The sequence below is a fragment of the Aquila chrysaetos genome, chromosome 5 (genome assembly GCF_900496995.4).
Source record: "Aquila chrysaetos chrysaetos chromosome 5, bAquChr1.4, whole genome shotgun sequence".
NCBI lineage: Eukaryota > Metazoa > Chordata > Aves > Accipitriformes > Accipitridae > Aquila > Aquila chrysaetos.
This window is the reverse complement of record NC_044008.1, coordinates 10,280,422-10,300,498: the sequence shown is the minus strand read 5'-3', so window position 1 is coordinate 10,300,498 and position 20,077 is coordinate 10,280,422. Positions and strand designations below refer to the sequence as shown.

The following is a 20,077-nucleotide window of genomic DNA, read 5'->3' as shown; positions in this document are numbered from 1 at the left end:
CTTTATACGAAAAAAATAAATCAGGAGAGAAAAATAGTGGCAAAAGCACAGTTACTCTTCTCTGCCGGTTACATCCTAAACTAACAGTTGATGTCCAAGAAACAGGTACTGCGTGCTTGCCTTGAACTAGGCTGCAGTGGAAAATGAGGCTGCCAGCAACACCACAGCTGGTGTTTTAGGCTTCACTAAGAAGTTAGTAGGAATTTAAGCTGCTATCTACTTAAACTTGAATTACAGTGGATCTCTTAAAGGGAGACAGGAGGCTCTGATAAGCTGCTCTTATAAGCATGCAGGAGTGCATATACTTCGATACTAGGAAATTTTCAAGCAGAGAAACATTTAATTAATTTATGATCCACATAGACCGGATCATTGAATGAGACTTCAAGCCCCTGAGTGTCATAGAGCAGTTTTTACATTAACAAGGAAGCCCACTGTGAATAGAACAGGGATTAAACTGCTTACTATGTATTTGCTAAGGGATATTTATCATGCAGTGTCTATCTCTCAATAGGCTGTTCAAACATTCCTCTATTGCTGCTATTATTTCTTCTAGTTGTTTACCTTGTAGTGTTGAAGAGGCCAAATATCACTGGATTTTTGTTATCACGAGTTTGCAGCAAAAAGACATCCTCTGTAAAAATTAAATCCAATGTTATTGGTAGCAAACTACTTTTCTCAGCCCCAAAAGAGCAACTTCATTGCTTGTTAAAAGTGTAATCCTATTTTATTCATATATGCTATTTAATATTATGCAGATTTTAAAAGCAATCTTTAAAAACAATGCAATAAGTAAAGGCATAACTGATCGTCAACTCCATATCTATAGAACTTCATACACATTGGAAACAGAACACTAACAACCATTCCCTGTTAATGAATGCAAGTACAATATGTGACAGTAAAATGTGTTATCATGAAAGTGTGTGTTTTGTATGATGGTTTTAAGTTTGTTGCAGTCTAGCATATTTACCTAATTCATCAAAATGTGTATCAATTCCGTTTCTCCCAGGCACAGAGCAAACTAGCCTGGTTTTGAGGAAAGTGCTCCATTTATTCACCAGCATTCGCTGGCCTCCCATATCATTCTGCATAGAAAGAAACAAATGTTGATGGTAATTTGAATGAGTAAGTCTAGAAGCACAAACATCTCTGCTGAATTAGCTGCTCATTGTATCTTTTAATGTCAAAAGCATGCATTTTCAAACCACATGTCTATTACTAGTACTATTTCTCTGGAGTCAGTTTTCAAGTAGGATTGCACTGATCAAGTTCAGGTCTCATTAAGAGCTGTGGGTTTATAAGAATTTTTAATTCTGTACGGCATCCATGGATAGTTTTAACTACACAGCTGTTATAAAGCTTTTTTATATCTCATTTTTGTTAACTGGATGTACTGAGTACATTAGCAAAGTTTAATTTTGCTTCAGGAGCTCAGTGCAGGGTTATATCAACACATTTGGAAACTGAAGCCCTATATCTATCTATAGAGCTGGTACAGCTGGGGCAAGTCTGAGGCAAGTGTCTCTACATGGTGTTCTAATAAGTTCTCAACAACTTTAAATAACTCCTGCTTTGCTATGGCTGTCTCATCTTTTTCATACTATTGCAACTGTTGGACTGTCAAGAAAAGGGGGCATTTAGTACTACTTAGTAATCAGATTCTGTAACCTTAGGGCAGCATCCTCAAAGCTATGACCTTATATTCAGGTAGACTGTATAACTTAGTGTTGAAGACTCTGTAATAGGCTTGCAAAACTCTCACAACTTCATTCTAAACTACTGAAATTAATTGATCTCCTCAGCTTCACATTGAGATCTTACAAAAACAGAGATCTCTTTTCCTGAGAAAAGTAGAAATATACAGAGTAGGTGCCTCTGTGTTGCAAAATCTGTGAAGTTAATGTCCAGATGAGAAAGGATTTGGAGTTTTGGACAAGTGGAAGAGAAAGGTCTGCTGGATTTTGGTTTAACCCATGGCTAGAGAAAAGACACTCAGGTGGATATATTTCAGACTACAGGGAACTATTAAAATGATCTGTTCAGACATCTACCAGAACATAGGCCAAAGAATTCTACTTCAGATCTTGATGCAGGCTCGAATTCAGAGAGCCAACTGACTTTGTGAACATTAGTTTTTTAGGCTGCAATTTGGTACTTTGCATACTTCAGATGTTTTAAGTTAGACATAAGTTCTCCTCAAGAAATTTTAATAGGTAGTATGCTGGTGAGCATATGTGACATATACTATACATTGAGGTGACAGAAGATTTTTAAATTGTATCTTGTTCTTTGCCCAATAGTTTTAGGAATGTATCCCCTACAGTTAGGAGGGGGAATGCAATATTTTTCAGAAACAAAATCAGATGCTAAGAAATAAACTTCTTATTCCTTCCTTTAATCAAGCAGATGTAGTCCCAATGGGAATGGGAGAGCTCCTCTCATCAGCCTTACCGTAGTTCAATTAATAGAAAAGGAATGCACCCAACCTTCATCAACTGCTCAGAGAGGGCCAATTATGGGCAGCTTAATCTGGGAGACCGTGTGTTAACAGTGCTCCTCTCCAGCAACTGCCTGAGATCTCCTTCCTGTGTGGGGGGCCAGGGAGCCAAAAAGAGCTGGGATCAACACACCAGGAGCATGGCCTGAGTGGGAATGGGTACTCGTGCAGGGCAGTGGAGGGAAGCAAGGTCTTTCCTTGTGACATTTCTGTTCCTAATGTTAAACTTTATGCCTGGCTGTGATAACAATTGGCTGGACAATTCAATCCTTTGTTCTAGTTTCCTAGCTGCACAATTTTCCTTAGTTGCTGTTGAGAAGAAGAGGAATGAGAGATGAAATGAAAATATTAATTAGCTACTATTTATAAAGCACTCTCTATAGATAATTGACATTGCACCCCTCCTATTGTTCTTGCATCGAAAGAGGTTTTCAAAATTTACAGAATCACAGAACAGTTGAATTTGGCAGGGACCTTTGGAAATCATCTAGTCCAACTGCCCTGCTCAAAGTAAGTTGCTTTGGGGAAGTTGCTCAGCAAATTGCTCAGGCCCATGTCCAGTCAGGTTTTGAATATTTCCAAGGATGAAGAGTCTGGGCAACCTCTGTCAGTGTTCAACCACCCTGGCAGTAAAAAAATGTTTTCTTACATTCAGGTGGAATTTCATGTGTTTCAATCTTTGCCCATTGCCTCTGGTCCTATCCAGCTGACTGACAGGATAGCCATCGACCCTGCACAAATGCAGGCGAGTTAAGTCTGCTCTTTGCTGACCAAATGGGAAGGCAAGAGGGAATGTCAGAGAGGACTGGTGGCTGGGCTGGTCCTCTCACCAGGAATGTGAAGGGACATCAATTTATGTCAGCTGTGAGAGCTACAAGAGGCCCTGGACCTACAGCCAATACTAAGGGCATTGGAGCCTTGATCTGAATTGAGAATACGGATGTAAGAGAGTCCTGTGGGCAACTGCTATTACTGTTACCACATATCAGCACAGAGAGGTGGAGTTGAATAACAAGATTTCTGAACTTTGCCCTTCTCTCTCAGCAAAATTCGGCTTCAAGCCCAGATTTTGGATCCCTTTTGAATTTTCTAATGCTTGAGGCTGTTTAGATGTAGGGTTTTCATTCAGACCTATAACTTACTCCCACATACATTAACGGATGCCATTTTTGCCTGGGCAAGAAGGACCAAAGAAATCAGCATGCTTTTTTTTCATTTAGCTGGGGAATCAGAAAAAGGATCTTACCGCACATACGCGTCCCACTCTGGTATATATGGCATGAGTGCTTGTCTCTGCCTCTAATGCTTTTTCAGTAAAGAAGAAATATACTTTGTTATCATCGTGGTCTTCATTGTCAGGAATCATGTATGAGCCAACGAATTTTGGTTCTTTAAAAGAAGACAAAAATGAATTGAATTCAAGTTTATTAAAACTTTCTCTTACTTTTTCAATCCTTAAAATCAGCTGGTAGCAAAGAAAAAATAAAATTAAAGAATCAGGGATCTGTCAGTCAGAAAGCTACCTAAGGGGAATAGGGTGATAGGAAAAAAAATCTATTTTTTTTTTGTGGGTGGATATCTATAGAACATGTGGAATACATTAATGTCAAACTATTTTTATAGCTCCAATTCACAAATCAATATTTCCTTGTATGTGTGCAAGAAAAAGACCTCTTTCCAGTCCCATTCTCTGGGGTTTATATATTTTAATTTGGATTAGGCTAAAACCTGGCACTAATATTCACATAACAATCTCTGATCTCATGCAAACCATGTGTAGGAATGTCAACTTCAGACAAACGGCCTTTTAGATAAAGAAAAATCTCTGGTAGTTCACCTAATAGATTCTATATAAACATATATCTTCATAGACAGAAGATGCATTGTGTATCTTTGTCATGAAATGAAAACCTTCTAAATTTTTTCCTGTTTTGACATTTTGCTGCAAAATTGAAACCTAAGTTCAGACTTCAGTCCATGCCTGTATACCTTTTAACCCCACACCAAGCAGAACTGTAAATGGTTTCATCTCACTGAATTGTAGCAAAGTTTTTACAAGTTCTTTAAATGAGAATGTCATTCATACAATTAGTATGATTTCTTAAGAAGCAGTGGGTACTGTAAATATTTTCTAACTTCCTGTCCTATGAAAACAGTCATTGGATTTTAAGACATTGATACAGCACTTGCTAATTTTCTGAAGTGTTTTTAATAGAGATTTTAAAATATTGCCTTTCTGCAAAATTAGATTTCAAGTATAGACAAAATGAAAAGCAAAGTTTGAGAATTCTGTATCTAAAAAAATGAAATCTTCCAGAGAGAAGAGAAGAGAAAGTTCACCTGCATATTGTGAACATCCACCTGACTGTTGCTATCCATATAGATACAGTCTAAACACTCTGTTCGGCAAGGTTCTAAGTATTGGACTTAAAGCAGATGTAAGAATGTTCTAAACATATTTAAAAAAAAAAAAAATTATTTAATTCAAGTCTTAGGCCATACTTGTGTAGGAAGAAATATGCAGCAGAACTATTTTCTCTCTTCTGATTCAGGGGAAAACTTCCTTGAAATTTGAGAGAAAAAACTTCAATGTCCTTTCACTGAAAAGATGATGCTCACCATATGAATCACCATAAAAGGCAATTATTGACTCTCCTTGCCAAACATTAGCAGTAATTATGTCACTCTCATCATGAAATACTGCAATACTTTGGGAGCAAAACAAATCAAGGTCCTGACTCTCCATTTCACAGAAATTTCAACACTTTGAAATTCAGTTACATTTCACATTGAAGAGTATGAAACAAATTCTAAATTTCCCAGCACATGATTTTTCGCAGTATTTTTCTTGTGGAATATTTTAATTTTCTCCTTTAAAATAACCTGCTTTAACTTTTTATTTCATTTAACTGTATGATCATCATATGTTTATTATTTTGCGTTATTGCATGATATCTCTTTAGTACACAACTTGGCAAAGATTGAGTTGTTTTATTGCAACATAAAGACAAAATGATCTCATTGAGAAAAAAAGAGTACTGTGTTCTATTTAGAAACTCCCATTAATTAAAGAGAAAATTTTAAAATATTATTTTAATTATATCTGGCATATTATGAAATAGTATAGAATGTTCAGAGTATAAATTAAAATAAATTTTTAAAGTGCAAAATGAAGGTTTTTGAAGTTCTGCTTGTTAAATCCAATATGTAATCAAAGTAAAGATTTTAATTTGTTCATCCTGGCAGGGGGGTCATGAAAACTTTCATGCAAAAGAGGTAGTTTAAACAAATTCAACTCCAAATGTATATACATATGCATGAACAATATCTTTTTAATTTCTGGTTAAACAGAAATTGTCTAGTCATCTGAAACACCTCTGGTTCCTCCTCCTCCTCCTTCCCATACCTTTCAACAGGCGCTCACTGTCGGGTTCAGTTCGGAGATGGGCCATGCGATTCATGGTGCGAAAGAGAGCAGCATCTCTTCCCCAGTAGTCACTGTAGAGACCAGTAAAAAGTTCACCACCTGCAGATCATACATTAAAAAACAAAACCAAAACAAAACGATTTGGTAATGCTCTACATATTAATTTCATTGCATATGATAGGAATTGCATTATAAACCTGGCTCATTAGTATTTGCTCAAATTCAGGTAAGAAGGTGAGTCACTAAGTTACATGTAGTCTAAAGAGTATATGGACATCATTCCAGCCAGCACTGCAACATTTACAGTTGGAACAGCACGAGGACAAGAATTTTAAATTTCATTCGTGGGCTTGGCCTCATTTTCAAAACTGACTTAGTGACTTCGGGATAGATTCACACGCAAAACATGAAGGCATTAAATTAACATCTAACCACACCTGCCACAATAACATTGCCCACATCAGGCACCTAAGTTCAAAGATCTCACTGTCATTCAGCTAGTGCCTGGCCCTAGAGACACTGACCCTTTGTCAGCACCTAAATTTTCACCACTGCAAAGGTTCTGGCCAGTGGTTTGCTTCTGAGCACTTCCAGACGTGCCCTGGTCTTGCTAATTAGAAGCAACAAATTGCTTGGCCCCAGAACTGGAAGGGACATGTTGGGTTTATGAAGAGCCACAAATAACAGGAGCCAGAAAATGGGATGAAAATGCAGCAGCAGGTTTCAGAGGATGCAGTGCTAAGGAAAAGAATAGCGATAGCTGCACCAAACCAGTGATTTGGGCTACACTGCATGGATACAGCTCAAGGCTAAACCATGCCTGAATCCACAGATTGGACCCCAAACAGGGCAGTGTTTCCTGAGCATAGTTATCAGATTTGGCTCTGTGCAAAACATGGCTGAAAAAAAGATTCATTAGTGAAGCACATACTGAAAATACTGGAGGGCTAGATGCAGTTATCTCCCCAGTTGATGAGATAAGAAGCAGTACCTGCTACCTTAGAAGTGATTTCTATAAACAAGCACATGTTTTATTAGGCTGAGGGGGTTTTCCAGCCAGCCTACTGGAGCTGTTCCACTTTACCTGAAATAACTACAGTTTAGGTATAACTTGCTGGCTGAGGGGCTTAGGTGTTCAGTGGACAGAGAAAAACAGCCTATTTTTTTTCTGGCCCAACAACATCTTGTTTTCATATCCTTAAAATATTCACCAAGTGGGGACAGGACTTGAGATCGTATCCATCCTGCATAACTGGTGATGAGTATTTCCTGAAAAATTTATGGGACCAGAAATTGGGTCCCATTTTCAAAGGCTTTAAGTGGCATTCACAAATTAAGCAAGAATAGGAAAATATTAGAAATAATATGCTGATTTCCAGTAACTGTTGAAAGTCTATATGTAGTTTGGTACAGCTGGATCATACATATGTTGAAAAATCCAGCCTATCTCTATCTGACCTGTCTAAAATTGTGATATTGGATATATTTTACTTTAGTGAAATACCAGCAATAATTCTACCTTTTAGTTATCCATGGGTGCAATTCCCCTTAACTGACCAAGCATTAAGAATAATAGATTTCATATCCTTGTGGACTTAGATTAGAAATTTTTTAGGCCCAATTTAAGAAGCATTCAGTTATTGTCACTAGGTGGCATCCTTATGTTAGAAAATAACACAGCAGGACAAACTGCACAAGAAGAGGGAAATAAATTATTTCCAGTTGGTGGCTAATCTGAGTGGAGGTTTCAGTGGCACAGCTTCCTACCCCCTAGTCAAAATAAACGATTGATCCACTCAGATAACATTTGCTGGCATTTATAAAGAATTCTACCAAAAGCAAGAATTTTGCTTGTTGGTCTCCCTCAAAGTGTGAATTTTGTTTCTCTTAAGAGATATATATGCATTGAATGATACTATAAGCCTGAAAAATGATTCTGAAAAGTTTATAGTTTGGCAGCCAGGCCTGGTTCAGAAACCTCTGCTGATTTGGAGCTGAGCATAATTCTGCCTTATGCTTCACCATATAAAGAATGCATATTGCCTTGTAAAATACATGGTCATGATTTAGTGAAATGAAAATTAAGTATAATTAATAGCATCAGTAGAATTTAAGGTTACCCAAAACTAATAGAGAGCTTTATTTTTTAAACAACACAGAGCTACTTAAACAACAGGATTTGCCAGTGTCTGAATAATGTTCCAAACAATCTTCACAACCCTAATTAATGTGTTATACTAGTCATAAATCCCCCTTTAAGAATTCCATTGGAAAAATATCTCAGACTGGCTTTTTTTTTTTTTTTTTTTAATTGTGGTGATGTGTAATACAAAATGTGATGCTTTTATCCTTTCAGCACCGTCGTGAATCTTGGAAAGTGCATCAGTGCAGGGTAAATGATTCAACACATATTGCTAGTGATCAGGATTGACATTTATAAGTCCAGATGTTCAGAAGTTTGGATATGAAGCCTATACCTTCTGTTTGACACAGGTATAAAATGTTAGTATATGTAACCAACCTGCTGGTATGGCATTCTACCATATAGCAAGGAAGTTATCACTGATTTTATCTGTGAGATCCTGAGGGGGAAAAAATGGAAGTTCCAGTCTTGGGTGGATATTGTTCCATGAAAGATATTGCACAGATACAGAAATTAAATCCGATTTTTACCCTGACGTTACTAAACTAAACATAAGACAAGTATCAAGTGTGAGCAGACAAGTCACCTCGCCTAAGGAAAGCAATGAGACAATACTGATAAGTGTGACTGACAAAGACCTCCGTACAAGAACATTCAACATAATTCTGAGATCTTTTGCACTTTTGACATTAAGAGGATCTTCTCTTTTCCTCTTCAGTAGTCTTTTGCATATCCTTTAAATCCATGTTACAAGTTTTGAACACTGCTAGGTTTTTAGAGGTGCAGACTAATTCTAGATTTAGAGACAACCTGAGGTTGAGGTTTGAAAAATCCTGGCAAGATTCCTCCTCTTTTCTCCTCCATTGAAAAAATACTACTACATATCAGCTCACTCCCGCCTTGGTTGCAGGGTTTTATACTGCTGCACATCACACTGATAAACTAGTGTCTTCCAGTGAAAATCCACTGAGCAGTTTCACAGACCTTCACCACTCCTCCTCTCTTCCAGTCTAGCCTCAGCTTCACATGTGTTTGCAAATTGCTAAAATTTAAGTTTTAACACAGCCTGGTTAATTCTGCTAGAACAAGAATAGAAACTTCTTTCCTTATTTAAACAAAAAAAAATCCCATGGACCTCAAAAATCAGTTTTAGCTCAAGTGACACATGCACATTTTTTAACTAGCATTCTTTTCAAGCAAACAAATACATCAAAGTTCAGTTGGGACCACTTAAAAAATATGTTTATTTTTTGCCCTTTGCTCAGAGCAAAATATTAACATAACCAAATACAAACCTTTTTTTCTAAACCCAAGAATTCCTAGATGACAACCCTTAAAGTAAAACAGATTGAAGCATGTGATTTAATTTAAAAAACTTAATATATACAAGGGATTTCTATATATAGGCTGCTTCCTCCTTAGAAGTGGGTTTCCTTCGTTTATTACTGGCATGTTTTGTGTACCTGCTTCCAGTTGGAAGGTAATGTAAATACAAGCTATTATTCATCAGTAGTCCTTCTTGTGTAAAATCTCCATTATATCAGTTTCTGCAAAGTGGACTAGCCGCAGCACCTTTCATGCATTTCTTTGACCATCAGCTAGTTATTACTCACATGACAATTAAAATCAGAATACCATTTCACATTTTTAGCAGTGATACTTTTCACAGTAGGAAAAAAAACAAATTCAAAATGAATTAGCTATTGTTTAGCTGGTAAACTTCCTCTGTATAATTGTATTTTCTGTTTGTCAGTCAAGTATTCTGTCTTCTGTTTTGAGAGAAAATGTATGTATTTTAGTTCATTATTTAGAGTAAAAGAAAAGATACAAATACATGAAACTGTTTTAAAACTGTAAAAACGTAAAAACTGTAAAAGAAATTATTATCAGAATGGATTTCCCGTAAAGAAAAACATATTCAAATGTAGTTTAGGTTTTCACCACTTGCTTGTGATATATTGCAGGTAACGAAACATAGACATAAACTCATTTCTCAGCTTTCAAGAGCTAGAGTGGTCTAAGTTAATCAGTGTGCATGATCTGATATCAAAAATAGTTTTGGCTATTGAAAGCAGATGGGAGAGTTCATTAGAAATAGAAGTCCAAAAGTTTTATATGCTGTTTATCTAAACATACACATTTTATTCAGCCTGTCTGCCATCCAACATTTCTTCTGTTTCCTGATGCTGACAATAAATTGCTAGAAGTTAATTGTTCATAAATTGAGGAATTCATCACAAGCTACTTTACCACTGGGTCAGATAACCTGTAATAAAACTTATGACAGCATGGATATTTAGTTTTAAAGCCAAGTCACGAACTATTGTTTTCTTGAAGTGGGTATTTTAACCGATGTGTTGAAATACATGAAGAGATACAGAACAAGAGATTCTCTTTCTTCCTAAATTAATCTAGCTAAATCTGGTTCTAATTAGTAACGGTGCAAATGATCTTTCAAGATCAAGATTTTAAAAGCTTTTAAACTTTTATCAGAGGTATGTAAAGTTTCCTTGTTAGTCTAATCCTCACTGTTACTCAATAGGCACGCTGGTGTAGGCTGCTGTGTTAATGTGAGTTTCAGAGGTGGAAACAGGTTTTGAATTGTTTAGTGAGGAAGAAGAGGATGCTGGGATGTGAAAGGTTTTGCTAACAGGTTTGCATAAAGCCTTTTCAAGGACGTGCACATTGGCTGAACCTACATAGGAGAGTGGAGGCAACTCTGGGCTGTAGCCTCCAAGGGCACGCTGACCCCATACCAGGAGCAGATTTCACTTTCTAAGAAAACTGGAGTGCATGAAGAAGAAAGGAACTTCCAAACATTGGAGGAAAGACTGGAAGACCAGTCCTGGAGGGTGCATGGTGCAATTTTCATCTCCTGTCATGGGGTCATGGCCACCATGAGCTGGAATCAGGGCTCAGGTGAATGAAGGAGCATCCCTTCCTTCAGACTACACTTGACATTAGAGGTCTCAATTAAAAGATTCTGTAATATTCACCATGTTTGCATCTATGGCTTCTAACCTCTTCAAATGGATACCTATAGAGATAAAGGATATACGTTCTGAAGTCTAAGGAGCAGCATTAATTCTGTTTATTCTGTAAGCTGTGTGCCTCTGGTTAGTAGAAGTTAGTAGAATATAGTAGAATACATGGAAATACAAACTTCTTTAGGATATTTTTCTAAATGTTGGAAGTGTTTAATTCCAATAGTATAAAAATATAAAAGCATAAATAAAATAATAAACTCTGAAGAATTCTCTTATGCTTTTAAAATATCATTCTGTGATCACTTGAAATTATAGACTTCCCAATGGAGGCCTATAAAAACAGCGTCTAAATACCTTCCTCAGGTCATCTTAGTTTTGATGAAGAGGTGAAAGTTTGTCTGGTTTTTGGTGTTATATCAGTGATCTGACAAAATATATTATTTTCTCCTGTTAATCTTGCCACATTACAGAATTGTTAGCTTTGTGAGATTGATTTTGTAAGTAAGTTTTTGTCAGTGGATGTCCAAGACTCTGATCAGCATTTATCAGAGAAGGGCTTATTTAAAGGATTTCTCTTTCAGATGAAACTGTGAGGATCCATAGGACCTCCCATAATCCAGGCAAACTAATGAATAGGCCAGAAACACAAGGACCAACCATTAGTCTTGAAGTGCTCAGTGGTACAATCTGGCTTCCATTTAAGCAAATAAAATTCACATTGATCTCACAGTGGGAACATGATCAGGTTAATTTATTTACTTAGTTCTGTCTGAGGAAAGGTTGAGAAGGACTTTAGGATTAGACCATGAGGTTTCAGGCCTACAGCAAATTCCATGGGATAAGTCTTTGTTCCCAGGCTAAGCTAAGACTGGAATCTGTTAAAAACTGTAGAAACAATTTAGAAATAAGGGTGGAAGAAAAGCGTAACAATCTGTGCTTCATGGATTTTGGAAGGTCAGTCAAAATACAGCAATTTTTTCTGATTCTTTCCTGACTTCTAAACCCAATAACTCTTAGGAATTCAAGCTGTAATTTTTTCTTAATGGGAATGAACAATATTTTGATGAATTGCTGCAATTTGAAAGATTTGGCATTACTGATAAATATTCTTTTTGTAAGTAATTTGTTAATGTAAAAGGACAAATAAACCTAGCGCATAAAAATACATCTGTCACTCATGAACAATACCTCCTCACCACCATGGGTGAGCTATATCATTGTGGTTAACAATCAAAGACTTTAGCTGTCTGATTTTAAGATTTCAAGTCAAATGTAAATATCAAAGGGCCTTAAAATCCTCTAACTCTTTTATCCCTGTAAAGTTGAAAATTTATTTGATCTTTAGCTTCTTTTTCTAGCTCTTTCTTTTAATAACTATTCCTTCTGAATGCTCAGTTTTCATCTTATTTATGTTTTCTAAACCCAGAAATCACTGTGTTACTCCCTAAATGCATCTAGCTTTCACCCTTTACCTGCTGTTCCAGTCTATTTTTAGTCAATGTACTATAATATTGCCAAGACTGTGTTTGCTTGATCTCACAAAATGTTTTCAGGAAAACATCACAGAGGAAAAAACATATGGTTTGCTATACTACAACTTCAAAGGTCCCAGCCCTACAGTGTTATATTTACCAGCAAGGCACAGAGGAGCACTATATCTCAGCACAGCTTTCTGACACTGCAGGACTTAAGACTGAAATCTATTTTTATAACTGTCGAGTATAAGATCAACTCTCCTAACAGAGAATCACCAGTTTTGCATAGTTTTGTTAGAAGGTGACATTGAAAAAAAAATCTATTTTGATCTCAGAAGCTGTAATTTATATAAACAATAAATGGTTCATACAAAAACAGTTAAATTCACATTTTTACAAGATGCTTGCTTCTCAGTTTACATCTCAGTATATGAAAAATAGTAGATTTTGTGTATTTGTCTCAGTGGTGTAAAAGAGCTAGACATATTGCTTTGCTTTGAAGGAAAGCAGGAAAGTACTGTTTCCAAAATTACACAACAATCAATTATCTCTTCAGGATGGCACGTGTCATATAACATCTACTCACTTCAGCGAGACACCCTTGCTGGAGTTAATGCTGCCTAGGATGTAGTATTAATGTGGGCAGCACCATGAGGATTAAGTCTGACATGTGGAAAGTTGCAATGGAAGACTGACAACACTTTGGTGTGCTGAAGAAAGACTCAGAATGACAGATTGACAAGACCGTGAAGCGTGTGACATAAAGATCATTACCAATTAAGATCGAGGTGAAGGAAGAACTGGGGTCAAAAGGGCACCTGCCTCGTCCTCTCTCAAATTTGTGCGATTCCAGTTGAAACAGATGATCCTTTAAAAACAAAAATCACAGAAAACAGCGTAAACCCTACAGGCAAAGAAAAATGTCCTGAGAGATGAGCTTTAACTTTGCTATACCTTTGTAACGGATTGACTTCATTAGGGAGAAAACACAATTACGGTTACTTACTGATGTACTAGTAAAAATTCTCTGGGTTTCTACAAATCACCTTTGTGTGTGCACTGCCCTGAAAGAATCAGTAAAATATGCACTAAAATTGCATTTATTTCATTTCTGTGGGAGTAGGGAGTAAAGATTCCTCTATCTTTTCTCCAAATTATCTAAACATTAAATAGATATCTAGCTATGGAATGTGTTTCCCCCTTTAAACATTTTTTTTTTCCCAGTAGTTGTTAAATATATCATGCTGTGTTATCTTCTCTTGGTAGCTTTGAGATGTTTATATATCTTCTTCATAAAAGTATGTTTAGGAATGAATCCCCAATTATGGTTTTCAGAGCAGATGTGATTTCTGCATTGAATTTAACAGAATATCAGTATAAAAAGAGTATTGGCAACTTAGTTTAATTTGTCTGTATAAGGCTTTAAAGGCTGAGAAAGAATTTAGAATTTAAATTTTTGTTTGCAGTGCTGTGTTTGTCCCAGCTTTCTCAAAATAGCCCAGTAATGTCTGATTAAAATATCAAGTGACAGCACAATATTTTTTAATTTATATATTAACAAAAAAGCATACCACAAAACATGGGGATGGAGGAGAATAAAAGGGCAAATAGAGAGAAAGCTATGAAAGCTTCATAAAAAAATACGCCACCCAGCCATCAAGTGTGTGACTAGTAAACATCTTGATAGTCTAGCAGTTCCAGTTCTGTGTAACAGTTTTACTCAAAAGTCTACTGAAATGCAGATGATGTCAATATATTGGATAAATGCAACCTACCTGTTCAGTAAACTAATCTCAGCTTCACATTGCTAATATACTAAGACAGATGTTTCGTGAGGCATAACATTACATGTGACAAGACCCCAAATCCCCCAGAATTTTGAAGAGGATCTGCCTGGATCTCTCCCTTACAGCAAACATTCTCAAAGATGTCCAAGAGGCTTTTTAACCATAAAAATCAGGTTTTATTAGACCTAACTTTTCAGGTATTTATTAGAATAACTCAATATTCACACAGAAAAGATCTAGACTGGACAAAATAATGTCCTGGTAGTCCTTTTTTAAGTATATGTAGTCCTTTTAGTCCTTATGTCATTATATCAGGTCCTTTTTCCTTCTGTTGGCTACATTCATGTAGTTTTAGGGGGCTGTAGCATATGCAGCTCGGTCCCTAGAAAGTTTTGCTTTTGAGAGATACAGAAACCTGATTATGTGTCTGCTCTCTGCAATGCTTTATTGCCCACTCTCCTTCAGATGACTCATCTATGTCCACCCATCCCATCCTACAACCTACAAATCTTTCTCTTCCCAAGGAAGTGCGATTGCCCCCAAAGCAAAACTAATGTTCTCTTCGGGTAGCTCCACTCATGACAGTTATACTCTCCTGAAAAAAACATAAAAAGACAAGGAGCAAAGAAGCAGAAGAGATACTACCATTGCATGGGATGGAAAACTGATAAAATAATAATAATAAAAAATATTTTTTTAAAAGGACAGAAAGAAAAAAGATACAAAGAAAGTGGGAAAGTTGTAGAGCTGTTACTTCCCACTCATCGATGAATAATTGAACATTTCTATGCATTTCATTTAAAACAGTTAATCCTGAATTTGTCACAAGCCCCTCCATTTCCAAGTAAGATTCCCATTAGCTACAGAGTTTCTATAAAAATGGGATGTAACTCAGAATGCAGGTCTGGAAAAATAAGACATATGTTTCATGTCTACCTGAAGTAAAAAAACATCCCAAAATAAAAATAGCAAGCAAAAACCATACAAAATTTAAGTAACGGTCCTAAACCTCACGAGGTAACAAGGCATTCAGAATCTCACCTCTCCAGAAGCTCCTGTATTGGCCTAACCCTAGCACACTAGTGCCTGATGTTAAAGCTGATGCAGCAGAAAATAATCACCCTGAGTAGAGACTGGTGGTGCAGGAATATTATTTTCTGCTGTATCAGCTTCAATTGCACATCAGTAGTAACTATTCCCCTATGCTGTTGGGTAAATGTCAAACAATGAAGAAATATTTCTCTGTGTGTGGAAATCTCAGCCCCATTCCCTACTTTTCAAACATCACATACCAGGTATTTTTCAAAACTAAATACCATAACATTTTGGGTCAACAGTAGGAAAAAAAAGAGTAAGGTGAACTCAGGAAGGGAAAGAAAAACCTTCTGAAACCATGCAAAAGGACTAGGGAGTCATAATTGTCATAAAATATGATGTAAAGGAAATATTTCTAAAAACAGTCTGTCTGATGTTATTTATTCTCTAATCAGATATTAAAAATAAAATTACTCATGAAAAAGTTTATCTTCTGGGATCTCAACTAAACTATTTGTCAATGAATCAATTCAATAAAGAAGAAACCCCCCAATTTTTAGAGAGAAAGATGTAGAAGTAAGTGGAGAGATAAACTGAGGGTTAAAATTTAATAGATTTTTTTCTAGTCTTAATGCTTTCTGTTCACTTTTCCCCACAGTAAAATAAAAATGGACTTGTCCATGAAAGAAAAAAGTAACAAATTTAAAACTGATTACAGAAAAAACACACTCAGGTAAAGTGATCAGGTGTGGAAACAAAATTATTTCAAAACAATACTTGAAGAAATTGTATTATCCGTATTTCATGGTTTATAGCGTATGGCTCATATTTCATCCTGCATAGGGAATAGAAACTGAAATTTTTTGTGCTGTAGGACAAGACATGATCCTACCAGGGCATCATTAAACCACACTTCATATTCAGGTCTTCCCCGGGTAAAATGCCAGTGATTCTCAGACCAGGGAGACTTGGCCAGTATAGGAGTCTTCCAGATGATGTGGAAGGATTTGGTGTCACTGTGCACCAAATTATACTATCACAATGAAAAAGCTACTAATGTAGTTAACCATTCCCCTGAGAATCAGAATGAAATCAATGGTAAAGATAATCAATGGTAAAGACCCATCTCTTTTAACTTTCATGACATGAATGGGTTTAAAGCAGCTAACCATATGACCATGGAATGAAAATGTTAAGCAGTATGTATAGTATCCTTTCATTATCTCCATTTTAACAGCTGGAATTCCTGAATAAAGATTGTAGCTTAAACATATAATCTAATGCTAACGCTGAAGGTACACAAAAATTTGGATTTCAGTGCAACTTGGAGAAGTTTTTAAGTGGATCTCACCAATTTTGACATAAAGCAGGATGTGTATCTCATAAATGCTTGCAGATGCATGTAACTGTCTGAAAAGTCACTGAAAATGTAAGCAATGACTCTTCCGAGAGAGATTTTCCACTTTCACCTTTTAGGACAGCATACCAAATATTCCATGGTTGCAATAAGTTATTCCCATCACTGAGGCAAGTATCTGAACATCAGGTGTTAGATGTGTCAGCTTCCACGGGATGCCAGTTTAAATGAAATTAGTGTTACACATTAATAATCAGCTTTGAAGGCTAATACCATAATTCTAACCCTCCTTGCTGTTTGTGACATTGGAATCCCTTGAGAAATGTCAGAAGAAAACTGACAGTTTCCTCACAGATTATCCAATACAGCAATTCAACATTGCAATTTATTTTACGGGCACGTTTCAGTGATTAGGGTAAAAATTATGCAAAAACACATATGGAGGGCTGGGAGTGGACTTACAAATTTCTACATGTACTTTGGGAAAAGAAATGGGGTTCTGGGTTTGATTTATGATACCTATGACTCAGGAAACATAATACACTTTCAACTATTATAAAAATAATAATTTATTTTAAAAAGAATAGAAGATATTTCCAAGGGCATCAAGCATTTTCCCATTAACTTGATATGAATTGATAAATTTAGACAATGAAGAATAATGTAGGCTATAATTAATAATGAAAGAAAAGGTCAATCAGAGCCATTAAAATTTAAAGACTGCATTTAACTTTTGTTGCAGAAAATTGCTTACTCTAATGCCAAGCGCTGCTTTGCTCTGGTTCAGGACAGCATTTATGCATGTGATTAATTTAAAACATATGCTTACTTCCATTCCTATTCAGCAAAGTACCTAAGCCTACTCTCATTGTTAATACAATGGTTGTATCTTTTCACTAAATCAGGGACTTAAAAATATAGAGGCTTTGGTTGGGTTTTCCTAAGATATTATTTTTATGAGAAAAAATAATTCAATTTTCTGTAAGGTTTTTTTTTTCACTTTCAGTTTTTATTATTTTCCAAGTAACAAAAAAGTAAAATATATCATACTGGCATTTTTTACAAGGAAATTTAAAACATTTCAGAACCTTTAATTACATACTTATGTATCCATATGCTCCAACAGTATAGCCAAGATCTGCTCTCCAGGAGACCTGTGCCTTTTTGTGGTTGGTATTTTTTTTGGTTGTTTTGGGGTGTGTGTGTTTTTTTAAGAAGTGCATGTTACTTATATTGTGGGATAGTAAATCATATTTAGAGTATTGTGGGGAGAGACTGTGCAGAATTTTGTGAATATAGTTTTTAACACTGGCTATACTATACACTATTACTGTAACTCACTGGACAAAATTCATTCTTAGCTGTGATCTCATAGTTATTCAACCTTAGAGTAAGAATGACATTACATGTAAGAGCTGTTCGTTGTGTTTCATTTCCTAGGGGTTATATATCTGAGACTTTTTTAAAGACAACTATGAATAAGTAGGTTCATATGCAAAGTGCATCGAATGGGAAAGCATAAAATAGAGATGCATTGCTTGTGCGAAACTATGAGAAACGTTCTTTTAGCAACCTTAATAAAGCCATGTGGTGCTAGCGTCATACGATGAGCTCTTTTTGCTGTTCAAGGAATTCCTAAAGCATCAAAAAAGGGATTGTAAACATCAAAGATTCACCTTATTTGGTCATAGTGCCCTGTTTGAGGAAGAAGACTGTTGGGAAGGGATGGAACACACTGGGACACGCTGTCTCCAGAGGGAAAGGACATCCCCATGGACTGGCTGACTGAGTGACCTGGTAAAGTGGGTTTTCAACAGGGGTCATCAGGGTTGGAGGCTGAAGCCCAGAGCAAGAGAGAGAGCTGCAAGTGGAGAAAGTATGGGAGGGAGAGGGCTGCCAAGGGGATGTTCACATTCCTACTCTGAAGACAGCACTTTCAGAAGCTTTCCTTGAACCTCTGTATAAAACCTGTGAGGTTAATTTTCACTTGCACAGTTACATCCTCTCACAGAGCACTTCCATCTAAGTCCGTTGCAATTTTGCCCTTGTTCTTTGGTAGAATGACTCTGAAACCCTTGTTCCAAAATAGGGGATATTGTTCTTGGATTCACTGGTTCCACGTACTCTATTTTTTTTTTCCTAATACTATCTGAAAACCAAAGTAACAAAACAATAAAGTAACACATGGGAAAAAATGTGATTTAAAAACTTCACCAAGTTAGGTACACAGTGGGACACAGTTGCAGCTTTATCGACAGCCTTCAGCACCATGGAAATGAATGTAATTTATGAAAACTCCAAGACAGTAACAGACTTTATTCTGTAGAAACTAAAATTTAAAAATATTTAACATAGCAGGTGTGCTATTTTAAAACAAAGACAACATTTGTTGCCCATATGTACTTTCCCATTTATTCAAATAATTTTTAAGTCTGGTTTAATTTTAACATTGCACCTTTAAAGTCTGCCATTTTGCACATCCATATGTACCTATGTGCGCTGACACAGCCTAACATGAGGAACCAAAAAACTTATTTCAAAAAGAATCAAATATAAGATCTGCACACCATTTCACTGGTGTAACTGGATTTTTTTTCTCATGTGAGAAATTGAATACTGAGTGAATTTGGAGAAATTTTGTGACCACAATAGAAAGTCAACTGCAATGCACAGAATAAACCTCATCTTAATTTCTATTCTCTTTTGCACTATAATGTTTTTAGTATAAATTCAAATGACACTTTTTTGCAAATATTCTTTTGTTCTGTATATTCTCAAAATATTTTTTTATCTTCTTTTCTTCTTTCTTGTATACTCACTTATCTTTACATTTTTATTTTGACATAGAAAGACACACTGAATACACTATGCAGAGGCTTCTTTTAGGAAGGATGAACCTTGACTTCCCCATTAAAAAAAAAAAAATCTGAAAAATCACAGAACATGTCTGTAAATCAGCAGAAAATATAATTCAAATATAAGTCTCCAAAATGAACTCTCAACTCCATGACCTGTCTTAATCTGTACATTTGCCTCATCAAGAAGGCATGTGGTAAAAGAGATACATAGTAAAACATTTTGTATTTGCATAACAACAGAAAATAACATACTGGGTCAGGCTTGAAAAGATGTCTTATATCATATAGCCTTCTGTATTTAAGCAGACTAAATTTTGGTGCTAAGAAATATGTGCATTAGCAGTATCTGATAACTATCTTCCCAAATATTAGGTAGGTGCCTAACTGATATAAATCCAAATAACTCATTCAAGAAATTAAAAATCTAAACCCAATAGAAAATGAATTAATATAATGAATTTTATATAAAGGAAACTATGCTCCAAATATTTATAATAATACTAACAAG

General features: G+C 35.9%; 1 protein-coding gene across 1 annotated transcript in view; it reads right to left on the bottom strand.

Moving 5' to 3' along the window:
- The window catches only part of SEMA3E (semaphorin 3E), a 148,821-nt gene that overhangs the window by 27,224 nt on the left and 101,520 nt on the right, over positions 1–20,077 (bottom strand). Inside the window, exons 5-9 of the mRNA XM_030016018.2 lie at positions 13,307–13,400; positions 5,907–6,026; positions 3,747–3,889; positions 974–1,088; positions 565–634 (exon numbers count right to left, since the gene is read on the bottom strand). Coding sequence (XP_029871878.1) covers positions 565–634; positions 974–1,088; positions 3,747–3,889; positions 5,907–6,026; positions 13,307–13,400 — 542 coding nt within the window. The remainder of the gene's footprint in view (positions 1–564; positions 635–973; positions 1,089–3,746; positions 3,890–5,906; positions 6,027–13,306; positions 13,401–20,077) is intronic.